The sequence below is a fragment of the Tiliqua scincoides genome, chromosome 7 (genome assembly GCF_035046505.1).
Source record: "Tiliqua scincoides isolate rTilSci1 chromosome 7, rTilSci1.hap2, whole genome shotgun sequence".
Lineage (NCBI taxonomy): Eukaryota > Metazoa > Chordata > Lepidosauria > Squamata > Scincidae > Tiliqua > Tiliqua scincoides.
The window spans coordinates 70,203,512-70,228,177 of NC_089827.1; the positions used below are offsets into that span (position 1 = coordinate 70,203,512).

Genomic DNA, 24,666 nt, shown 5'->3' on the forward strand with positions numbered 1-24,666 from the left:
GTTATTGTAAAGAACTGCATCAAGGGAATACCTGTGATGTACTTTGCATTGCTCGAAAGTGTTATAACTGGCCCACCTCACCCCAGCAGTGTCTTTTCTAGTGGCTGTCTGCTGGTGTTGCAACTTTTTAGATTGTGAGCCCTTTTGGGACAGGGAGCCATTTAGTTATTTGATTTTCTCTGTAAACCGCTTTGTGAACTTTTTGTTGAAAAGCGGTATATAAATACTGTTGTTGTTGTTATACAAATGCTAAATATTTTCTATCAATATTTTTTTGCAACAATTGTTACCCTGCACATACCCGATCTCGTCTGATCTCGGAAGCTAAGCAAGGTCAGGCCTGGTTAGTACTTGGATGGGAGACCTCTTGGGAATACCGGGTGCTGTAGGCTTATACCATAGTCTTTCGAGACTGAAGGTTGCCAACCATTTTTAATGTCAAATGATGCCTCTGAGAAGGCAGTTCAGGCCTACAGAGTATTTAGATGCCTGAGGCCAAACATCCAGAAGCCTCCCCCAGTAGCAAACAAGTTATGATAATATACTCAGTAAAGGGTTGCTGGATGCCCTATCTCAGACTAACCCTATGACTAAATCCTGTATTAAGGCTGTTTTCATGCCGCTCTTTGACAGACTAAAAAAAGCCAACCAGCACAGCAAATCAGTTCTTTATCAGTAAAAAAAAAAAGAATATATGGAAATAGAATTTTAAAAATCCATATTTGATTTTTTGAACGTCCCCAAACATGGAGCATTTTCACAGGTGACATCTCTGGATGTATTGCTTCTAATTTTTCAGGATAAGTAAGATATTACTGTGATACAATGTAAACCCCAACATATATTTATAACATATAATTAAAATATGGGTGTTTGGTTAAATACAATTTTATTTCCCTTATAAAGGGGCGGGCAAGATGTTCATACTATACACCTTTTAACACTATATACATATATTTGGTCCAGTGGCATTCCAAGGGCCTTGTATTTCAATGGACAGTCTCTCAGCTCGTTGCTGATGGGAGTTGTTAGAAATGCCCCAGCTTCATTGGAGCCAATTTCGGATCTCAGGCAGCTCATAGTACATGATAGATGAGTCTGGAATGAGGGGAGTCAGGGCTGGCACTAGGAGAGAGGGAAGCCGTGTCCTGCAGGGGCAACCCAGGCTGATCTGAGGAGGGAGAAATTCTATCCACTATATTGGATAAACAATCCAAGCTGGAGAGGGCTCTGCTTGCATCAGAGGCATAGACTGCAGAGAGGAAGAGGAAAAAAATGGCAGTCAGTGGAAACAAGTGACATTAGACGGCGGTATAATTTTGTGGGCTGCATCCAAAACTACCCTTCCCAGAAGGACTCGTTGCATTTGAGGAGAGGAATGCAGCCCTCTCTAATTTTACTTTACATCTCCCAGGGCTTTTTAAAAAGGCTAATATACCAATTCTATCAGTCAAAAGCAATTCTCTCTCCAATATTTGTAGCCAGATGCCCTGGGACCTAGCAGTCCCTGATCCTCCTGGAATGATTCCACCCAAGTGACGCCCTCTCTCCATTTTGATCCTCCCAAAGCCGCCCTTAGAGGAATTTGAGCCTTACCATTGTAGAGATCGGAACAGTAGATATTGTCGTAAGTGCTGTTTGTCTGGGAATACACAGGGCTGTTGCATTCAGCCTGAAAGAGACAAGGAGAGGGAGGACTTTTGTTATCCGTTGCTATTTCAGCTACTGCTTCTATTACATTCACTCGCAGGCGCCGCCCCAAATAAATGTGTCCCATGCAAAGGAACTTGAGGGATGTGTTGTATCATGGTTAGTCTAATGGCCATAATTGGAGAGGGAAATAGTGTCTCCCAAATTCAGATGGCTAGTGATGATTCTAGAGGAGGTGGGGGGGAGGAGTTGGTTTAGTTGTACTATCCAGAATTGAGTGACTCTCTTGGCTTGTTTGAAATGCACAGAACAGTTTGCTTTACTGCCACTTGGATCCCTGCTTTCTGACCATGGTCTGGATTGCATGGATCCTACAGGGTAGTTTTTTAGGAGGCTACTAATAATAATAATAAACTTTATTTCTATCCTGCCCTTCTCCCTAAAGGGACCCAGGGAAAGCCCACAGCACTTTGCTTCTAAAATGCAAGGTTCCAAGAGTCTGGTCTGTACTGTATTTACAGTACAGTAAATACACAAATATTGCATATGCCAAGCATATACAATATTTGTATATTTGGTTAGCATATACAACATTTGCATATTTATATGTACAGTACTGCTTGACTCAATAGTCCTGCTCCTAACATCTGTTAATCACAGCGCAATCCTAATCTCTCCTAGCACCAGTGCATCAACCACTGCACTGGCATAGGGTGTCACAAATGTGCTGTTAAGTTGTACTTCTTCCTCAGTACTCTTGGGCCTGAAAGCCTGACATGGGGCTGCTCAGACTTGCGCCAGTAATTTTGCTGGCTCAGATCCAAGTAGCCCAACTGCGCAGGCTCGGACTTACCCCTTACTGGGGTAAGGCGACAACCTCAAGCTTGCTCCTACCCAGCACAGGATACAGCAACAGTGCTGGTTAGGATTGGGCTGCCTGTGGAATTTTTACATGCTCAGAGGCACTCTTCCCCATGCCACACAGGTCTGAGACCTAGCATTAAAAGTAGCAGTCTTGGTGAGCTGTTAAGTCTTGTTTAGCCTACCTTGCAAGAAGGGGTTGACCAGGTGCTACCTCAATCAGGGATGTGTGCACGTGGGTTGTGTGTGCTAGCACACCTCACACAGCAGCTGTGCTTTTTGAAGGACTCTAGCGGGGAGGCTCTGCCTCACCTGCCTTCCCACCCACCACAAGTCCTCGATTATCAATTATGCAATACTTTACTACTTCTGCAGTAAAGCAATAAAATAATAGTACAGAATCATATTTACATACAACATAATCTTTCTCTCCATCCATCAGTTCCAAGAGATTCAAACAAAACTAGTACCTGTGGATTTTATCATTTTCCTCTAAATTGAAGGGGGTGACTTGTTCAGTTAGGGCATTGTTAGTGCAGTTCTGTATGGAGTTGCCCAAGGCAAGTCTCTCATTCCACTACATAATTCTATGCTATAACTTCTAGTAATGGGATGGTGGTAGTTTACTGGTGGTAGGAGTACTTAATTGCGAGAGTGGCAACAGCCTCTTCAATTTTGGATCAAGTGGGTGCTAGAGATTACTCAGAACATGTGTCCAGCAGAATGTGTGCCGATGCACTTTCGGGATCAGAGGGGGGCCAATTGGACCCTACTTATGCTAAGCAGAACATGGACACACACCCCGCTAGAGAAAGTAGCCAGCCCAGCACAAAGTCAGGGGTTCCCTTGGCTTCCATGACTGTGTAAGTGATGGGAAAGAAGAGAAACTCGGGCCACACACTCCGGCTGATGCATCTCCAATGTGTAGCATGTGTTGAAGCATGAAGAATGGATTGGAGCAAGAGAAAGCCACAGCCCGCCAGGAAGAAGACACTTTCCCAGGGCTGACAGGCGAGCTCATCAAAGGCTGGTATGTCCGGAGCCAAACGCCTGGAGAAAAGAATGCGGCCACCACCAAAACACGTGTCTTCTCCATCAGCGCTGAGGACAGGCCACAGAAAAACAAATACTGGGTCTCAGATGGGGGAGGAGGCGCGTCCATTGGGGATTGTTTATGTCCCCACTGAATGAGTTCATTAAGGGGGTATGCAAGGGAAACACTCTCGCTTGTTCTTTGATACCACCCCTCTCTCAGACTTCTCTGGGGTGGGGGACATGACACTCAGGCTACTGCAAGGACCGACCTCCCTGAACAGTACCCCCCCAACCATTGTTGGGAATGCCCATGGACCTGGTTAAAGAACCACTCGCCATTTTCCAAGTATATTTATGCAGCACCATAACCTTTGGCACCCCCCCCCCCCACAAACTGCTGAAAGTTTCAGATTTTACTCTGATCCCATTATGGAAGCCCACCTCCCCCTCCCTGCCACGACTCCAGTGAATTTCAAAGTACCACACTAGCATCAGACCGCTGGTGTTCATTCAGACTGCCCAAAGATCCCAAGTAGAACTTAGAAAAAAGTCCCATTGACTTCAGAGTTGCCATACTTCCAAATAAGCACACATAGGATTGCAACTAAAGCGACATTTTGCCTCCCTCCTTTGTAGATCGGGCTGGATGGCCACAGTGCAAAGTTTACTCGCTCTGGAGCAGTATACAATATGTGCACTCAAGTGCTATGTATGTCTTACTCACTAGGAAGTAAGGAGGATTATTCCTAAATAAGTATGCATATGGTCTGGCTGTTAGGTCTACTCTAACAGAACTCAAGGGCACTTTTTTTTCCTTGTATCAACTTTGGTAAAGAGTGCAAACTTCTGAGCCACACAAGGTTATTTGTCGGACAAAGAAAGCTTAGGACACTTCATTGCAGAACGTTTGTGATACACAACATGTATTCAGCATTCAAATATTTCCTCCCTCACAAGGAGGGCTTTTACATTAGCTCGCTGCAATGTGTTGCCTTCTAAAGACCTACTTGGCAGGTTTAGAAATGCCCCGAAGGAAGAACGAGTCTGTAACTGTGGCCTTAGAGAGGTAGACTCTCTTTTACACATTGTTTTGCACTGTGTTGGTAATCAAGTGCCTAGAGATCAGTACCTTCTCCCATTATTAAGAACTAAAAAAGGTCTTTCTGAGAATGTTTGCCTACAATTTTTGTTGGCGGGAGATTCTAAACTCGTGACCCTTCCAGTTGCGAAAGTTTTACACCTGAGTAACTTGAAGAAGGCTAATCTGTTGGTCCTAAGCAACCTGGAGTTACCGCGCAAGTAAATTGTTCTGTTTTAACCTTTATCTTTATTTGTTTTTTTTAACATATATTTATATATTGGATTGTTTAGAGATATTATGTGTTAATTTTTATGCCTAATAAAGGTTTGATTGATTGATTGATTGATTGATTGATTGATTGATTGATTGATTGATTGATTGATTGATATTTCCTCCCTTCACAGACCCTCTCAGCCAGCAGTCCCATCTTCAGATAGGGAAAGGCTCCCAAGTCATTAACATGTAACACGGACTAGTAAACGGAATGTCAAAACAGGAGTAGTCTGTACTACATTCAAGTCCTTGTTCTTCCTTGAGAGTTCAGTTGCCAGCCTTAGACTGTGATCTGTGGCACACGGTCTTGGGAGTAAGATCCACTGAAGTCAGTGTGACACTGAATGCCAAACATGCATAGGATCATGACTGTGCAGGAATTCATTTTCTACCAGATTCAGGGCCCAATCCTATCCAATTTTCCAGTGCTGCTGCAACTGTGCTAATGGGGCATGTATTGCATCCTGTGTTGTGGCTGCACCAGTGCTGGAAAGTTGGGCCCTCAGTTCCCCACCTGTAAAATGTGAAGACTGACTGCTCCCCTCGAAGGATTTCATAAGGTGAATGAGGAAAGGATTTTTAAGATTTTAAAAATCTGTACAAATTAACAGCATTAATAGTATTTAATTGAGTAGTAAAACTCGTACATCACAGATGCTTAGAGCATGGGTAAACCCACACATGCACAACAACTGGGTGCACCATCCTTGGATCCAGCATTTCCCTGAAGGTTGTGCTATTTTATTATACACTATTAACAAATTTAGTGGGGGTAAACTGCATTTTGAATTAGATTTCGGAAAGATAAATAAGGGGATATATTTCACAGGAATGTCCCCATCCTACACTTAGGTGCACGTGAACTTGAGACCTGCTTTGCTCTCAGAGAGCCCAATCCTGTACATTTCTACTCAGAAGCAAGTCCCATTATAGTGAATAGGCTTACTCTCAGGTAAGTATAGATAGGACTGCAGCCCAAGTCTACATGGATATTCTTTTCGTAGACAGAGGGTGATCTTTTAAAAAAATGTTCATGAAAAGAGCCTTTGCCCCAGCTGGCCCAGGGGGAGGGGGGGTGACTTATCAAGGCAGGTGTTCATCCCCTCAGGTTCCTCTGACAAGAATCTGTGTGCCAGGTGCTTTCAGATACATGCAGTGGGTGGGAAGGCAGGTGAGGCAGAGCCTCCCCATGGGAGTCCTTAGAAAAGCACCACCACCTGTGTGAGGTGTGCAAGCACTCACAACCCATGCACTCCTGCAAGTGGATAGGGAGTGCTTGTGTGCCTCACATGGCGGTGGTTTAAAGTCTCAGGTGGGGAGGCTCTACCTTACCTGCCTGCCCACTCACTGACAGCACTTTTTGAAGGACCAGCTACAAGTCGCAGCGGTGCTTTTCAAAGGACTCCCATGGGGAGGCTCTGCCTCACCTGTCTCCCATCCACCACATGTCCCTGCAAAAGGGAGGAGGGGCAAGGAAGGTCCTGCAGGTGGGTAGTCAGTGCTTGTGTGCCTCACACAGCATAGTTCGAAGACTCCAGTGGGGAGGCTCTGCCTCACCTGCCCACCCACGCACTGGCAGAGCTTTTCAAAGGACTCCCATGGGGAGGCTCTGCCTCACCTGTCTCCCATCCACCACATGTCCCTGCAAAAGGGAGGAGGGGCAAGGAAGGTCCTGCAGGTGGGTAGTCAGTGCTTGTGTGCCTCACACAGCATAGTTCGAAGACTCCAGTGGGGAGGCTCTGCCTCACCTGCCCACCCACGCACTGGCAGAGCTTTTCCAAGGACTTCAGTGGGGAGGCTCTGCCTCACCTGTCTCCCATCCACCACATGTCCCTGCATGGGGGGGAGGGGAGGCAAGGAAGGTCCTGCAGGTGGGTGGTCAGTCCTTGTGGTTTAAAGAGCAGTCAGTGCTTGTGCGCCTCACACAGCCTAGTTAAAGAGTCCGGTGGGGAGGCTCTGCCTCCCCTGCCCCCCCATGCTCCCTCCCCCGCGCCGGGACTGACCGTGCCGTCGGAGCAGCTGGAGGCGGCGGGGCTGGCGCTGGCGCTGGCGGGCGGGCGGCGGCGCGGGCGCAGCAGCTCCTGCAGGGCCTGGATGTGGCGGATGGCGCTGCGCAGGATCTCCACCTTGGGCAGGCGCTGGCCCGGCGGGGCGGCGGCGCAGCGCCGGAGCGCCTCGAAGGCCACGTTGACCCGCTTCAGGCGGCGCCGCTCGCGCAGGGTGGCCGCCCGCCGCCGGTCCCCGCCGCCCGCCGCCCGCTTGCACGCCCTGCACGCCCACGGCAGGCAGGGGCCCGCCTGCGGGTGGCCCCCCGGCGCCCGCACGTGCTCCTCGCCCTCCGGGGCCGCCTCCAGGCGCAGGAAGGGGGGCGAGAAGGGGCGGCCGTCCGCCCCCTCCATCCCTGCGGCTCTGAGCGGCGGAGGGCGCGCCCGGGCTCTTTATACCCACGCGGGACAGCCTAGGAGCGCATCCCCTCCTCCTCACCGCCCCCACTGGGGGGGAGGCGCCTGGGCGGCAGCCCCCCTTACTCCCAGGGGAGCCCCGCTCTGCAGCCAAGGCACCTTATGGCCGTCCCCTCGAAAGCCCCTGGTGGGGGTGGGGAGCAATTGGTCACGCTTCGGAGATCACAGGAGACCCACAAGTGGGGGGGGGGCAGCGGCAGCCCTTGGCCCAAGACTGGCCAAAGGAAGGCTCGGTGGGGTACGCAGGTCGACGCGATGCGGGCTTGGGCTGCAACCCTAGCCAGACTTTCCTGGGAGTAAGCCCCCTTGACTGGCATGGGACCTGCTTCTGAGCAGACGTGCAGAGAATGGGGCTCGGAGGCTTCAATCCCATCCACACCTTCCTGGGAGTAAGCCCCACTGCCTCTCATGGGACTTGCTTCTGAGTGGACATACGTATAGGATCGAGCTCTTACTCAGAAGTAAGTCCCACTGGATGGCTGCCAAGTGGGGGAGCGGCGTAGCTAAAGGGGGGTGCAAAGCCCTAACGTTCCAAGCTTAGGCTGGTCTACTCAGAAGCAAGTCTCACTGAGTTCCATGGAACTTGCTCCCAGGAAAGGGTGCATAAGGATTGCAGTCTTACAGCACAATCCTTTGTGTCTACTCGGAAGTAAGTCCCATTGAATTCAATGAGTCCAGGAAAGGGTGCTTAGGATTACAGCCTACGTTTTGCAGGGAGCCTCGCGGGTACGCCTCGATTTCTCCCCGCGTCTGGAATGCCTCCGAAGGGGACGCTTACACGGCGCGGTCAGGCTCCCTGCAAAACTTAGTGCTTTGCCCCCCCTCTAGCTACACCACTGCAAAAGAACAAGTGCAGCCTGAGCGAGGGGGTTCTTCGGAAGGGGCACATGGGCTGGCAGCGAGCCCCCTCCGACTATGGGGCACCGTTTAAAGGAGGCGTCCAGGAGCCCCCAAGTAGCGCCCTCGTCCTACCGTCGAGTGGAGAAGGGCTCCTGGTTTCAGGGGGACCCACTTCAGCGCCAGTGCTTGTCAGCGTGCAGTCCTCTCCATACTTACCCTGGAGTAAACCTCCCCAACGCAGAGGGACTTACGTCTGAGTAAACCTGCCTGGGCTCGGCGCTGCTGCTCAGGCAGGAGGGGAGAGTGAGATTAAGGCTGCAATCCTATTCCCACTAATTTGGGAGTAAGCACCATTTACAGTGATGGGATTTACTTCCGAGTAGACATGCCTAGGATTGGGCTCCAAGGCTACAATTCTGTATACACACTTTCCTGGGAGTAAGCCTCATTGAACACAATGGGACTTACTTCTGAGTAAGACGTGCATGTCTAAGCTTGGGCTGCAAGACAGGGTTCCCAGGTCGTGTCGCCTAGTGGCACTTCCTGAAGCAGAACAGGAGGATCAGTGGGCAACAACCGACTGGGATGGGGGGGGGAAGCCTGAACTACACCGGGGGCCTTACAAGTCTTTTCCTTGAAAGGGGGGGGGGGGCTTCGCTGGGATGCTGTTTGCAGCTTGATGTGCCCAGCCCCAGCGCAATTTGCTCCGGCCCTAGAGCTGCTGGCCAAGAGCCCCCGTCCTTCTTTCAGCTGCCGTCTCAGCTTGCCAGCCAGCGGCCAGGCTGGGAGGAGGAGGAGAGCCCTGGGGGGCTTCCACCGTTACAGATGCCTTCCAGCTGCCAGCAGCGGCCTCTCCCCCCCCCCCCAAGCAAGTGTACAATTTCAAGTCCCACCACCAGCTCCTCTGAGTAACTTTACCCAGTGCAGTGACAAAAGCTGCCCAAGAGGCCCAAACAATCCAAAGGAAGGAGGGGGGGTCAGTCATTACACTGGCCAGGAAAAGGCATTTAGCAGGCGTTTGCCAGGCCTTGGCCAGTGGCATGGCTAGAGGGGAGGCAAAGCACCAAATCTTGCAGGGAGCCACCCCTTTGCAGCTATTCTCCTCCCCAAGAACAGTAATGAAGGGGAACATCCCTGCAAAACGTATTGTTTTGCCCCTCCTTGTAGCTATGCCACTGGCCCAGATGAAACCCTGTGGCCACAGACAGAGGGGCACTGGCTTGTGATGAAACACCCCCCCCCCATCTCTTTGGGGAGACCACTGACCAAGGGTCAGAACCAGTTCATACAAACCTGAGGGTCCAAAAGACAGGCACATTTGGGGGGATGACAGCAACCATACTTCAGACACAACCCTGTCAAGTGTATTTCCGTTTCTCTGAATTTCTTGACCCAGCATGTGATTGGTCTGTGGAACTACAGGATGTGGTGATGGTGTCTGGCCTGGACGCCTTGAAAAGGGAATGGGACAGATTTCTGGAGGAAAACTCCACCACAGGTTACAAGCCACGATGGGTATGTACAGTCTGAGATTAGCTGGTTGCTCATCATGAGGGCTGGATAGGAATCGTTTTCTGTCATCCAAATGGCCAGGTATGGCAGCTTTTTCACCTGCCCCAGTGGTGAGGAAAGGACGGTATGTTCAGTTGGTGTCATGCATTAAAAATTGACCATAAAGTGGCCCAGGTTGAACCCTAGCCACATGGAAGTTTGATGTCTTCTGGCGGGGCAGGGGGGGGTGAAGGTAAATAGAATGCCAGATGCAGGGGAGTGCCATGAGATGCAGGTATCTTGTGTGCTCCCCGAGGCATCTGGTGGGCCACTGTGAGATACAGGACTACATGGGCCCTGGGCCTGATCCAGCAGGGCTCTTCTTACGTTCTTATGTAAACCTCCTTCTTTCAGTGAGGTGCAAGGCAGCTGCCAGCAAAAACATGTTCAAAAATAACCACACAGGCAATGGGATGTCACTAAACTAATTAATAAATGTATTACGAGTGCAAAGGGGAGATAGCACCTTCTCAGCACCCTGGAGATCAGGGAGGGATTCAGTCTGGATTTAAATAAGATGGTGGCTGCACCCAAAATGAAATGACACCCTATGACCTTTGGGTTTCAGTCAATCCCTGCCAAGTCTGTTCCATAGAACTGCTCTAGAATAGGTGGCTGGAAGCTTTGCAACCACAGCCAGGCGTTGCCTGGATCAGAAGAGGTACTGCACGTGGGCTGTGGCATCCTTCCAGCCCCCTTCCAGGTGGCAATCCTCATTCAAGATCTGAGACAGCCACATGTGGTGCCTGAATGCCTGCTCCTCCCCACCAAATGACTGATTCACATACACCCTTTCAGGACATCATGAGGATGGAGTAGAAACTCAATTTAGTGTCAACAAAAACACCAGGCCATAGAGGTGCCAGACTGCAGAAGCACAGTGGTTGAAAAAGGTTGTACTAGATATATACTGCTACTATATATTGCTATATTACTAGAATATATTACTATACACCAGGGGTGCCCAAACCCCAGCCCTGGGGCCTCCCTGGGGCTCTCAATGCAGCCCTCAGGGGGCCCCCCCGTCTCCAATGAGCCACTGGCCCTCCGGAGATCTGTTGGAGCCCACACTAACCGGACGCAACTGCTCTCAATGTGAGGGTGACTGTTTGACCTCTCGCGTGAGCTGTGGAATGAGGGCTTCCTCCACTGCTTGCTGTTTCAGGTCTGTGATGCAGTAGCGGCAGCAAAGGAAAGGCCAGCCTTGCTTTGTGCAAGGCCTTTATAGGCCATGAGCTATTGCAAGACTTCATTCATTCATAGAAGTTCATCTTTAATATATTCATTTATGTAAACTTATGTAAATCTATTCAAATTTTAAATGTAAATTAACTCTTCCCACCCCTCAACACCCCCCCCCCGGCCCCTGACACAGTGTCAGAGAGATGATGTGGCCCTCCTGCCAAAAACTTTGGACAGCCCTGCTATACACTATAGTAGTAGTAGTAATAGTAGTAGTAGTACTATCAGAATCTGGGGCATATTTCATTGGAAATCAATCCTAAATTCAGAGGTGCTTCCATTGTTGACAAAACCATCACCAGGGAACCTTCATATGCCAGGAGTCTTTCCTACAGTAGTAGGAAGTAGTAGTAGTATACTACTCAATGTTTTGCCAAATTCCCAGTCCAAGTTTTACTTAAGAGAACTTGTGCTCTTAAACTAATTAGCTCCCCTGTGTACCCCAACAATGGCCTGAGTTTGGCCAATGGCCAAAGAGTTCTACACTGCAGGACCCCACCACCAGGGGAGCTCACCTGTTCAACCTGCAGAGGTCCTCCTTCCTCCCCTCTCCTCTCCTGCCAGCAGCTGCTACAGTAACACCTTGGTCCTCAGTAGGGCTTGGTCTTGGTCTTGGCAGCCACACACCAGTCTCCAAAGTCTATTCACCCATCTGTCCTTTAGTCAATCCATCAGTTCAGTTTCCTTCCTTCCTTCCTCAAGCTTTCCTCCTTCTACTACCCACCAAATTCTGCCTTCATCAGATGCTGCTTTTATTCCTTAATGGCCTGGTTGCCTCTAGTGGCTGCAGCTGGGCAGCACACTCGCTGCAATCTAAGGCCCTGATGTTAACCCCATGCTTGCCTGGCAGAGCAAGGGCCCACTGTTGACACCACACCCTATCTCCTTGAGGGATCTTGCGCATTTCCATTACACTCAATCAACTACTCAATCAAGTGTACTACAAGACTTCCTACAGTACTATACAGCTTCCTACTGAGAATGGATGATGGCCGGATCCCAAAGGATCTCCTCTATGGAGAACTCGTGCAAGGAAAGCGCCCTACAGGTAGACCACAGCTGCGATACAAGGACATCTGCAAGAGGGATCTGAAGGCCTTAGGGATGGACCTCAACAAGTGGGAAACCCTGGCCTCTGAGCGGCCCGCTTGGAGGCAGGCTGTGCAGCATGGCCTTTCCCAGTTTGAAGAGACACTTTGCCAACAGTCTGAGGCTAAGAGGCAAAGAAGGAAGGCCCATAGCCAGGGAGACAGACCAGGGACAGACTGCACTTGCTCCCGGTGTGGAAGGGATTGTCACTCCCGGATTGGCCTTTTCAGCCACACTAGACGCTGTGCCAGAACCACCTCTCAGAGCGCGATACCATAGTCTTTCGAGACTGAAGGTTGCCAATACATACTGGGAGTCCTGCTGACAGCTGTGTCTGTTTCACCTGACACAGACTGGCCCCTCCCATCCTTGTTCTCCATTCACACATGAATGTTTCCAACACAAGCAACAACCTCCCCACACTTCCCTAAAGCACAGGCTCTGCGCCTCCCTCTCAACTGCAAAAGCACTGAGGTCCTCGTCCCAATCCATGTATATTGAAGCACTTGGATTATGCAGCCTCCACAAACATAAGAAGAGACCCCCCTTTAACCCAGGAAAGGGTTAAAAATTGACCTTCAGAATCTCCAAAAAACCACCAGCTGGTCTGTTCTGTGTCTCTTGGGGAGGCATTACTCCCCACACCAAGAAAGCACTTACTGGGTCGCTGGAATTCCAGGACTCGCTGGGATGGAGCCCATTCCCCTGGGTGAGGATACACCCGCTTCCAGACTGATGCTTTGAACTCCCCCAAACCAGATTGCCCTTCAGTGGGTGCTTAGTCTGCAAATTCACGGCACACAACAGGGCCCGGCCCTTTTGGTGGTGGCCCCTTGAAATTCCCACTGGAAAGGCACTGGAAGGTTTGTCACAACCTTCCACTTTGTCACTGGTTTGTCACTTCCAGGTTTGTCACTGGAAGGTCTCTTGTTATCTGGTGTGCTCCCTGGGGCATTTGGTGGGCCGCTGTGAGATACAGGAAGCTGGACTAGATGGGCCTGTGGCCTGATCCAGTGGGGCTGTTCTTATGTTCTTAACTACAATTCCCAGGAGGCCTTGCAGGTCTCTTGTTATCTGGTGTGCTCCCTGGGGCATTTGGTGGGCCGCTGTGAGATGCAGGAAGCTGGACTAGATGGGCCTATGGCCTGATCCAGTGGGGCTGTTCTTATGTTCATTAGCCTGTATGCTCTTTCCCCTCCTTTCTTGGAAAGAGGTGAGGGTGATGCCATGAGTCCAGTCAATGTGTCATTAGGACCCCTCAGAGGGGCCGGCTCCCTTTTGGTAAGCTGATCTCCAAACAAATTTGAGAGCTGGGGAAAGGAACTAGAGAAGTCAGACCTGGGGAAGTAAAGGACCCCCCCCCCCCCGATGAGGCACTTGTGGGAACTGGGGACGAACTGAGTGAGTGAAACACTGCATATGGAAGTCTGGGAGGCCGCAAGACATTTGCAGACCCTCCACCCCCCAGGGAGGAAAGCAACACATTTCAGAGGCCCCTTTTTAGCAGTAGAACCTGCTTTCCATTCAGGATCCAGAGATGGAAACGTGAAGTTGGAGAGGAGACAGTGCCTTAGAGCATGTGCAGAGTTCCCCTTTCTTACATTACAGGGGAACTGCAAACAGACCCTGTCCTTCTGGGAATGCAGGCAAGATTTCCCAGAGGCAGACCATGGATTACAGACTGGTCTCAGCCTTCCTTCCCACTTTATAAATTAAGCACAACAAACCCACCCCCTCCTTCAATTGGGGGGGGGGGTCCACATCAGAGAAGCTCATATGCAAGCAGGTGGTGCTTCTCATTTGTGAAAGGAAGACCTGCTGCATTCCCAGGGAGGGGGCAGGCAAGCCACAACATTTAAATCAATGGGAGGTCAAGGGCAAAATCATTGCTTGACTGAGACTGCTGCAGTCTCCTGGAAATCCATGGCCCAAACTCTGCTCTGACTTGCACGCACATTTTTGGAACATGAGTGAATTAGAGCATCAAAGCCACATTCTGTGGAAACCAGAAGTCTTTGTGGAGCCCTTTCCATCTCATAAGGGGAAGGAAGAAGACAAATGCAAGGTTGCATGTATCTGTGTATACAGTATCATGTGTAAATAAGTAATTGCACTCTTGGCTACCAAGGCCTGGGTGGGCGTGGTGGACGGCATCGCTGCAAACTCCAAGTGGCACCCCCCCAAGCCTGACCCTCGCCCTCTTCCCTGCCCTGCAACCCATCTGCGCAAGAGTGCACCTATGTCAACATAGCAGTACCTGCCCCAAAGGCAGGAAGGCTCTGGCCTGGGGCCAGCTGCAGAAGGCATTGGCTTGCCTTGGGCTCCCGGGTGAGATCAAAAGCAGCCTGGAGCCGGGGAAGGAGGAGGAATGCGCCAGGGCCTCTGCCAGAAAAGCACCACCCAGTCCTCCAGCAGGCACTCCCTAGAGCTGCTGCTTCCAGCTTCCTCATTTTTGCCGGATTTCCTCTGCAAGAAGCACTGGGATGGTCGGTGGCCTTTGTCTCTTTGCAGCTCCTCCTTGTTTCCTCTTTCCTTCAAAGGCTCATATGCAGCCTAGAACTTGAAGCCTTCTAACCCCTGCCCAAACCAGGCCAAGAGACTGCCTTCCATGCGCTCCTCCAGTAGGCCGATTCCCAGCCAAGTGTGCCATGTAACTCCTCTACAAGGGAAGTGTCTTCACTGTAATCCACCCTAACTCTTGGATTACCTCAGTTGGCACAAGTGTTCCCTTTCCCAGGTTCCCTTTCTATGGGTTTGACACAAACAAAGTGAGCTGGATTTTGGACTAGGCAGCATTATACCAAAGGGAGGCAGTGCAGTGTAGTGGGTAGGGTATAGCTAATAGCATTCAAATTCCCCGTTGGCTTGAAAGCTCACTGGGTGACTTTGGTCCAGTCTGGATCTCTAGGCTTAACCTGTTAGAAAAAACAGGAGAACCCATTCCTTATCCATGTACCAAACAGAGAATCCAGAGAATGCAATAGCTGGTAAGGGGAGAGTCTTACAGTGGTCTGATTTGATAACCTCCACCCTTCTCCCCTGACCCTAGTTTGGGATTTAAATTAAAATTGTTTTGGAATTATAGGAAGGACTTTGGGACTGTTTGCTGGAGAGAGGTCTTCCTACCTCTTTCAATGACTCAGTAGGAGGCCATGCCAAAGGTACCTACAACAGCCGCCTCCCAGCAGGCCAATGCCCTGACCCCAAAGCCAAACAGTCCCAGCATCTTCAAAAAGGCCAGTAAACTCTGGAGCTCATCTTGGAATATGTGAAACCTCAGAAGAGATTTTGCTCCCCCCTCCCACTTGGAATAGCTCTGGAAGGAGAGGGGTCCCCTGCAAGCCATGGTGAGGCTCCCTGCAAAACTTAATGCTTTGCATGCCTTCTAGCTAAGCCATTGCCCAAGCGAGCAAGCAGGCAGGGCAGAGCAGTTACTCCCTGGAGGGGAGCTGGGACCCTCCCCTGTTAAATTCCAACAGAAACCTGCATCTCTTTGAACCAGTGATTTTCAACGTTTTTCATCTCACAGCACACTGGCAAGGCACTAAAATGGTCAAGGCACATCATCAGCTTTTTGACAATTGACAAGGCACACTGTTCTGTCAGTGGAGGCTCACATCCCCCAATGGTCCTATTAATAAATGACCCTCTCCCAAATTCCCGCAGCACACCTGGGGACCATTCGCGGCACACCAGTGTGCCGCAGCACAGTGGTTGAAAATGGCTCCTCTGAACAGTCTATTCATTCCTTCTCCATTTGGGGCGGTGACTGGGTAGGCCAGGTTTGCTTTGACTTAAGACTTAGGTAAAGCCATTTCTGCCCAACGTTGCATATAAGCAACAGGGATCAAATGTGTACACCTGTAGGCTGGGCAAAAATGAGAGCTGGTCCAGGAAGGCCCGTGGACACTCCCAACCAATCCTCCTGTTCCTCCCTCTGCTGTGCTGGGAGAGGCCAAGGATGGGCAGAGGGGTCCCCAGCACCATTTGGTGTAGCTAAAATAGCACAAGTGACAAGAGGAGGGCGGGAGGGTCTGCCAGCTGTTCTCAGAACTGGAGCCTGGAAACCAGGAGAATTTTTCAGGGTCATGCAAGTTCCATTCTTTCAACAGCTTACCATGGTGATGATGACGACGACGACGACGACGATGATGATAAATAGCGCCAAGTTTCAAAGACAGAGGAAGCTTCCATTATAAAAAGAAACATCATTCACCCCATACATGCACCCCTAAGGGCTACTCTTTATACATATCTCAAGATCTGCAAACGTGTTTTCTCTCTAAACAATTTCAATCCGGCAGTATGACAACAACCAAAAAAAGTCAGGGGTTTCTTGGGGCACATTTATTTGGAGCTGTGAATATGCATGTATTCCTGTGTACGTGAAACGCACTCATTGGTACGGCTTTCTGGCAATTACTCTACCCACTGTGCATAAAGTATCATGTTTATTGTGAGAAAAAAATATACACAGCTCCCCACCCAGGTGTCGATGGCTGGATGTGGCCTGCTGAGTATTCAGATAATCTGTTTTGTAATATGTAATATGTTTTGTAATTCAGTTTTGTAATATGTGGGCTGCCCCACTAAGGCTGCTTTCTGTAGTTGGTGTAATTTCATTTTCACCCAGGATGTTCAGGTGTTTTTTCAAAGGCTTTTGGTATTGCGCCAAGAGCATCAACAATAATTAGTACAATTTAGACTTTTTCTCATTACTGATCAATGATTAATGATTTATCATCACCACTAACATTAATAATAAGAACTATTATTACTATTATTTATAATAATTTGACAATAAATTATTATAATCAATAAATTATTATTATTAACAAATTATTTATTATTATTAACACATTATTATTAAAATTATCATCATCTATTTTCACAATATCATGTTGTTTTTGACTGGATTTTGTGTATATACACCTATCAAATCCTTCCCAAGGTCCTAGGATAGGCAGCAGTTTTTTGTTTTTATGTTGTTGTGTTAATATCATCATCATCATCTTCCCACAATTATCTTAGGATTTGGAGCACAGAGTGTGCTAATGTGTTAATAATAATCATGGGAATAATAATCAATGTGTATAATAAATAATAATGGTTGGCAACCTTCAGTCTCGAAAGACTATGGTATAAGCCTACAGCACCCGGTATTCCCAGGCGGTCTCCCATCCAAGTACTAACCAGGCCTGACCCTGCTTAGCTTCCAAGATCAGACAGATCAGGCATGTGCAGGGTAACAGCTGAGGAGCAATAACCACTGTGTTAATAATAATTGTGGGAATGTTTGGTCCTCTCTTGATTAAGTTATACATTAGAACCACAAATAGTATAAGACTGCAGAACCTTTGTGTATTTACTTGGGGAAAAGTCTGATTTACAGCACAATCCTACCCATGTTTACTCAAAAGTAAGAGGGGCAATTGAATAGACAACCTGGAACAACAAGAACACATTGACAGCCATGTAGGGCTATCCCTACATATGTAGCTCTTAGGAACTTAGCGTGCAATCCTATCATGCATGTTTCCTTGGAAGTAAGCTCCACTGTGCGTCAGGGGGATTAATTGGATTCCCATCGCCCATACACTGGACCCATAAATTTCAACTTGTTCTTTTTCAGTACTGCTTATTAGCAAAAATCTCCATTTCAACCCTGGATAATTCACTTCCGTGGTGAGGGCAGGAGCGATTTCTCCTTTGAATCACATGCGAAATAACCTGTGCAGTCCAAACCTATCCATGTTTACTCAGAAGTAAGTCCCACTGATTTGAATGGGTCTTCCTCCCAAAAAAGGGAATACCGGATTGTAAGCCTTTGTGCTACAAAGAAGGGCAACTTCTTTCTATGGATCCAGATCAGAGTGAGAAGCAAAACGCCTTTCATTTGAATAGGGCTCAGGCAGGAGAATTATTTCCTCTGGATTGGGGCCCCACGGTGTTCACTGTGAATTGCCCAATCCTCTCCAGATTGAAGTCCTGCAGGAAGGGAGTGAGATCTGCCACCTTTAGGATATAAATACTGTAACTGTACAAAAGCAGAAAAATCAATCAGAAGAAACACACACACACACACACACACACACACTGAAAAATACAAGAGGAGTTCCAAAGAGCTGCAAGTGAGAAAATCTACCTCTTGAGAAGCGTTAGTACACTGGCTGCCATGGTTATAGCTTCTTGGTGGTCGCCCCTTCCTGAGATTATAAACAAATCTGGAACAACTTGTAAGGGTCTCCCTCACTGGACCTCTAGACAGCTTTTCCAGGCACAGAAGGGGATTGTTTTTCTACACCACTAATGGGGGTGGGGTGCATTGTTTGCCCATCCTCCCAGCCACTTAACCCCTTCCTGCCAGGGCACCGCCGCCTCCTCCTCATCCTCTCCAAGGAGTTGACAAATGCCTTGGCAGAACAGTAAGCCCCTTCTCCTATCAATTCTGCCCCACACAAGGCTTGGGTTGGAACTCACATCCCCTTCCCTTCCAAATATAAAAAATAAAAAAGAGAGGGAGGAAAAATTAAATGTTGACAACATTTTGATGATACAAAGGGCTATGGGAACCAATGCCCCCCCACCAGCCACTTGCCATCCCATGACTGGATGGAAGAGCCTCCTAGGGGCTGGATGGAAGGGACTCTTAGGCCCCACTGGCATCCCTGCCTGGATCATAAGGAAATTGTGCCTCCTCACAAGATGTTTTTCACACCCACGTACAGGGTTAGGAGTTTGGTTCATACTCCTCTGACTACAATGAAACAGTTTGTTGGGGGGGGGGAGGAAGGCTGCCTTCCTGATCTTGATAGTGGTGGGGTAGAGAGAGAGAGAAGAGGAACCTAGATCAAGGTGTTTGTTTCCAGAGAGTAAGAGAGATTGACAGCCTAAGTCTTACTGATGACAATGGGCTTACTTCTGAGTAAGGTAACTAATACAATTTTCAAACACCTCTATCTATGAGAACACTCACAGCCCAATCCTATGCATGTCTACTCAGAAGTAAGTCCCATTAGTGTGAATGGGGCTTACTCCCAGGAAAGTGTAGATAGGATTGGGCTGTCACATGCCCCCCCCCAAGTAGTTTAGAATTTTCCCCTTGACTGGGGCAAAAATCCTCAACACACTAATTTTATACACAAAGTGTTTAATTTTACAACCTTAGAAACTTTAACTGGCTGTTCTTATATACAAGATCTCAATCCATATTTTAAATAGATATTAGTTTTTCTTTTTTAAAAAAGGAAAGAATTATATACAAAAAAACACGCACACACTCACACACACAAAAATAAAATACCTCCCAGATTTCCGGGACTAGATATTTTTGGCTGTGCTCTTCATAGGTCTCCTTTACATAATCAGATGCAACCAGGAGCTTCCTTCCTTCCACAGGAATGGACTTTGTCCAGGACTATAGAGAAGACCCTCACTTAGCCACAAGGAGACATTAATTGTGTCTGGTGTGGAGTCTGGTGTGGAGGGTCGGGAGGCAGATTAAGGAGGCAGGTTAAGGTAGAGCCTCCCCACTGGAGTCCTTCAAAAAGCGCCTCACAACTCACAAACAGGACTCCAAAGGATTCCAGTGTGGAGGCTCTGCCTCACCTGCCTCCTCACCCACCACATCCCTGATTAATTGTACAAGGCAAGGGGTAGTGGGGGGGTGATGAAGGGGGTTGCAATCCTATCCCTGGGAATAAGCCCCATTGACTATAAGGGGTCTTACTTCTGAATAGACATGCCTAGGATTGGGGCTCAAGTGGAGGTTCAAATAAAGAATCCCATTTAGAGGGGGGGGGCAGCAGCTGCAGGGGGGTGACTGGGCATCAATCAGAAGGGAAAAGCTTCCTTTTATGAAGATACCTTTTTCATTTGTTCAGCTGTGCCTTTCCTTGATCCCCCCCTCATCCCTCCCCCCACATTTTCTGAAGATTAAATTAATTGGAAATTGAATCTAAAGGGCGAAGGGGAGAGAAGAAATCAGTTCCTTGGCTTGGCTGCTTCCAAAAATATCCCCACCAGTCAAGTGCTGCTACTTCTCTGCCGTCTCCTCCCCGATGGGGACTTTGTGGTCTTCAGAGGAGATACTGTCCACAATGGAGGAGAGGCAGCGGAGGCTGCTGGAGGCAGAGGAGTCCATCAGGGGTGCTCCTGGGTGCAGGAGAGAGAAAAGAAGGCAAGAACGTTAAGAGCCTGTTTAGTGGGGACAAGACAAAGGCTGCAATCCTAGCCACAGTTACCTGGGAGTAAGCTCCATTCACTATGAAGGGGCTTAACAGACAGGCGTCAGATTGGGCTCAAAGGCAATGGAGGCAACAGAAAATAAAATGGGGGGGGGGAGAAAGCCAAGTGCATTTCTGGAGGGAGGCAGTGGGGGGGCCACTGTCCCACTTGTTAAATTTCTGGAAGAAAAAGAAGTGAATTTCACAACTGAACCCCTTGAAACACTGACACTTTGACTGTGTATTGATTTATAACAAAGACAAGCACCCTGAGCATGTCAAAAGTGCCTTTTCTTCCAGTTAACACAGGGGTGCCGGACAGCTGGCTCCTGTCCCTTTTTGGCACCTTCTCTGGGTGGAAAGCAGAAGTGATGCTCCAAACAGGTGCACCCCAAAGCCCCTGCCTGCCCCCCTCCCTCCCCACACCCTGAGCACGTGGTTTTGGAAGCAAGTCCCACTGAGAGGATCTTCCTTTCCAAGTCAGAGTCATCCAAAGAGAAGGGGGGGGCATCATCCTCAGTAGAGAACTTGCCAGTCCCGGCCTTTACTTTCAAGTAAAGGGGGGGGGCTTTTACTGCAATTGGATCCTAACACTCTGCTGAGAATTTACAGCACCATCCTATGCATGCCTGAAGTAAGTCCCATTATAGGCAAGGGGGCTTACTCCCAAGTAAGTGTGGATAGGATCGCAGCCCAAGTCCCTCCCACTAGTCCAGTGAGATTTCCTGTCTCTTGAGAGTTGCAATCGGAGACACTTACTTGCTGTAGTAAGTGCCACTGAAACCATCAGGACTGAGTTCTTCGCTACTAAGCTTAGAGTGGGGGTGCCACTCTGACTCTGACACAGGTGCCCCAGCTCTCACGCCACTTACTTGGGAGCAACTGTCCTGGAGCCAATGGGGCTACTCTAGAGAAGAAAGGGCTTGGAAGAGAGGACACCCCCAGAGATGGCAGGACACCTGCCATCATTTCAAGATGACAGGGTTTGTCCTGATTCCTTAAGAGGCTTCGGAGGAGACACTGTGACCGACGTGAGTTCCACGGCAACGAAATGCAGGATTTGCTTCTGAGTAACCGCATTCCCAATGGTGGCTGCAATCCTTAGGAAGAGAATATTTGCTAGGCAGTCTTCCCCGTTGAACCAGTGGCGTAGCTAAAGGAGGGGCAAAGCACTGAGTTTTTCAGGGAACCTCACCATTCCAGACGGAAGGTCTCCGAAGGGGAGGAGGAGGGGCCCCTTGCACGCCGCCGCAGTGAGGATCGGGCCCCAGGAGGCTACGCCTCCGTTTTGCTCTCTCCGCCTGGAATGGCTCCGATGAGGACGGGGAAAGACCCCTTGTGTGCTGCGGTGAAGCTCAGGATCGGGCCCCCGGACCATATGCCTCCGTATTGCTCCCCCCGCCTGGAACGGCTCCGAAGGGGAGAGGGAGGGACCCCTGCAAAACTTAGTGCTTTGCACCCCTTCCAGCTACGCCACTGCGGTTGAACTCAGTGCCTCGGACGGGGCTGCGCCGGGTTTACAGTGACAGAGTTGCGCGGCCGGATCGGCCCGATCCTTTGCGTCCCACGCGCCTTTCTGGGAAAGAAAACCCCATCTGCAGCTGGCAGGAACTCCCTTCCACGATCTCTTGGAGTTCGGAGTTCCTGAGAGCCCAATCCTGGGCATGTCTACTCAGAAGCAAGCCCCATTATGATCAATGGGGTAAGGATTGCAGCCTGAGAGCTCTGTCGCTGGGCAGCAGGAAAGCTGGGCTTGGGAAGCAGCTGCGTGCCCCCTTCCTCCCCCGCTCCCCTTCCCCCGGGGGGCCGCCCGGGCCAGGCTGGTGCGCGTTACCTTCCTCGGGGCTGCCGGGCAGTGGCCTGGAATGCTCAGGTGCGCCGTGCCAGTCGCCGCCTCCGCAGGCGCTCAGGAAGCCTGCCGCGGGCACCTGCAGAGGAAGGGGCTTGAGTGGGGCGGCCGTGCTGGCCCCCACGCGGGGTGGAAGCGGGGCCCAGCCCGACCCCCCCCCGCCCGCCCGCGCTGCAGGCCCCCCCGAGACTCGCCTCTGCGGCTCTGGCGAGGGGACGCGCCCGGGGCGTCTTAGCGCGTCGGTGGCAGAGGCCGCGTGGCGCTTACATTTCCCTGCTCGCCGGCGGGGCCGCGCGCGGGGGGGCGGCCGTCGGGGGGCGGGGGCGGCGCCTGGCCGCGGCCCTGCTGCTGGTCGAGGCGGCGCAGGAGCTCCTGCAGGCGCTCGATGTAGCCGATGGCGCTGCGCAGGATCTCCACCTTGGGCAGGCGCTGGCCCGGGTTGGCCACGGTGCGCCTCTTGAGCGCCTCGAAGGCCTCGTTGATCTTCTTCAGGCGGCGCCGCTCGCGCAGGGTGGCCGCCTTGCGCCGGTCGGGGGGCGCGGCCCGCCGCTTGCAGGTCTTGCAGGCCCACAGCAGGCACTGGCCCGGGCAGTGGGGCGGCTGCAGCGCCGGCGGGGCGCGCACGTGGGGCTCCTCGCCGCCGCTGCCCTCGCTGCCGCCGCCGCCGGGGGGCTCGGCCGCCAGCCGCTCCTGGCAGGGCGCGGGCGAGAGCGCGCCCTCGCTGCCCGGGTACAGCGGCGAGCCGCCCGCGCCCACCTCCAGCGGCTGCAGCGCGCCGCCCGCGCCCTCGCCCTCCAGGTAGAAGAAGTAGGAGCCCGGCTCGAAGAGGTCCATCATCCTGCAGCCCCCGCGGTCCCAGCGGCGCGCTGGCACCGGGCCCCCGCGCCGCCGCCTTATATAGCCCCTGAAACCCTACCCGGCCTGGCCGAGCCCCGGCGCCCTCCGGACGGCCCGGCGGCCCAGCCAGTCGCCTCCCGGAGGGCTGCTCCGCGGAGACCCCCGGCAGCGCCGAGGAGGAGGAGGGACGGGGGGGACCCCGCTCCGCAGACACGCCCGCCCACCCTGCAGGCGCACACACTCCCCTGGCCCCCCCACACACTCCCCACACACTCCCCTGGCACCCCCACAGCACCCCCTACGCACTCCCCAGACATCCACACCCCACGCACTCCCCTGGCACCCCCACAGCACCCCCCACGCACTCCCCAGACATCCACACCCCACACACTCCCTTGGCACCCCCACGCACTCCCCAAACATCCACACCCCACACACTCCCCTGGCACCCCCTCAGCACCCCCACGCACTCCCCAGACATCCACACCCCACACACTCCCCTGGCACCCCCTCAGCACCCCCACGCACTCCCCAAACATCCACACCCCACACACTCCCCTGGCACCCCCTCAGCACCCCCACGCACTCCCCAGACATCCACACCCCACACACTCCCCTGGCACCCCACGCACTCCCCAAACATCCACACCCCACACACTCCCCTGGCACCCCCTCAGCACCCCCACGCACTCCCCAAACATCCACACCCCACACACTCCCCTGGCACCCCCACGCACTCCCCAAACATCCACACCCCACACACTCCCCTGGCACCCCCTCAGCACCCCCACGCACTCCCCAGACATCCACACCCCACACACTCCTCTGGCACCCCCCCCACACACTCTCCAAACATCCACATCCCACACACACCCAAAACACCCACACAGACACATGCACTCCCAAAGCAATCCCCCCCACACACTCCCCAAACATCCACACCTCCAAAACACCCACACAGCCGCACCCACTCCCCAAACATCCACACCACCTATCTTTGCTCACCCCCACTCCCCAAACACCCACATCCATCCACCCACCCAGCCTCACACATACGCCCTAAGTACTCTTACACGCTTCCAAAACACCCACCTATCCATACTCACACCCATATACACTCCCCAAACCCCCACACTCACCCATCCACACTCCCAAAACACCCACACTCACCCACCCATATACACCTACACCCCAAACACTCTCTCTCTCACACACACCCATTCTGAAAAAACACCTACCCAGACATACACACATCCACTCCCCCCCCCCCACTCATGCACACTCCTAAAACACCCAGCCACACACCCCCACACACATACACACAGGCTTCATGAACTAGAGATCAATTAAGACAAGCCCAGCAAAAGTGAATTGCTTGCCAGGGTGTGTTGTGTGTGTGTGAGAGAGTGTAATGGGGGAGATTGATTTCAGGCCAGAGCACAAGGGCTTAGCAGGAGAATCCCCTCTCCCCTCCCTCCCGGGCTAAGTATAGAACTCAAAGGAGGGACTGCACAGTCGGCTATAACCATTATGCTTGCAAATAGGCAGGCTGGTAGTGTGGCGGGTTGGTAGGAAATTATTTTTAAACATGCCATTCCTCTGACCCAAGTCCATTAGACCAGCCCAAAGGTACAGAGTGAAACAAGCCCAGCTGCGCTTCTAGGGAAGGCT

General features: G+C 51.3%; 2 protein-coding genes and 1 pseudogene across 2 annotated transcripts; 1 reads left to right on the forward strand and 2 right to left on the reverse strand.

The window, feature by feature from the left end:
* Positions 1 to 272: 272 nt before the first annotated feature.
* On the forward strand, positions 273 to 392 carry LOC136657781 (5S ribosomal RNA; annotated as a pseudogene).
* A 480-nt stretch (positions 393 to 872) lies between these two features.
* On the reverse strand, positions 873 to 7,299 carry MYF5 (myogenic factor 5). Its single transcript, XM_066634500.1, has 3 exons — positions 6,904 to 7,299; positions 1,597 to 1,672; positions 873 to 1,252 (listed from the first exon to the last, which is right to left on the reverse strand). Exons 1-3 carry the CDS (start codon positions 7,297 to 7,299, stop codon positions 1,077 to 1,079), a joined length of 648 nt encoding a protein of 215 aa, XP_066490597.1. The 3' UTR covers positions 873 to 1,076.
* A 9,666-nt stretch (positions 7,300 to 16,965) lies between these two features.
* Positions 16,966 to 22,995, reverse strand: MYF6 (myogenic factor 6). Its single transcript, XM_066633737.1, has 3 exons — positions 22,426 to 22,995; positions 22,144 to 22,237; positions 16,966 to 20,238 (listed from the first exon to the last, which is right to left on the reverse strand). The coding sequence occupies exons 1-3, from the start codon at positions 22,993 to 22,995 to the stop codon at positions 20,120 to 20,122; spliced, it is 783 nt and encodes a 260-aa protein (XP_066489834.1). The 3' UTR covers positions 16,966 to 20,119.
* Between the last annotated feature and the right edge of the window lie 1,671 nt (positions 22,996 to 24,666).

Coding starts and splice junctions, on each gene's coding strand:
- MYF5 (XM_066634500.1), bottom strand. CDS start 7,299: ATGGAGGGGGCGGACGGCCGCCCCTTCTCGCCCCCCTTCCTGCGCCTG. Junction 1,673..6,903: donor CCAGCTGCTCCGACGGCACG/GTCAGTCCCGGC, acceptor TGTCTCTTTCAG/GCTGAATGCAACAGCCCTGT. Junction 1,253..1,596: donor CTGTTCCGATCTCTACAATG/GTAAGGCTCAAA, acceptor TCCTCTCTGCAG/TCTATGCCTCTGATGCAAGC.
- MYF6 (XM_066633737.1), bottom strand. CDS start 22,995: ATGATGGACCTCTTCGAGCCGGGCTCCTACTTCTTCTACCTGGAGGGC. Junction 22,238..22,425: donor CCGCCGGCGAGCAGGGAAAT/GTAAGCGCCACG, acceptor CTTCCTCTGCAG/GTGCCCGCGGCAGGCTTCCT. Junction 20,239..22,143: donor GCCCGGCAGCCCCGAGGAAG/GTAACGCGCACC, acceptor TCCTGCACCCAG/GAGCACCCCTGATGGACTCC.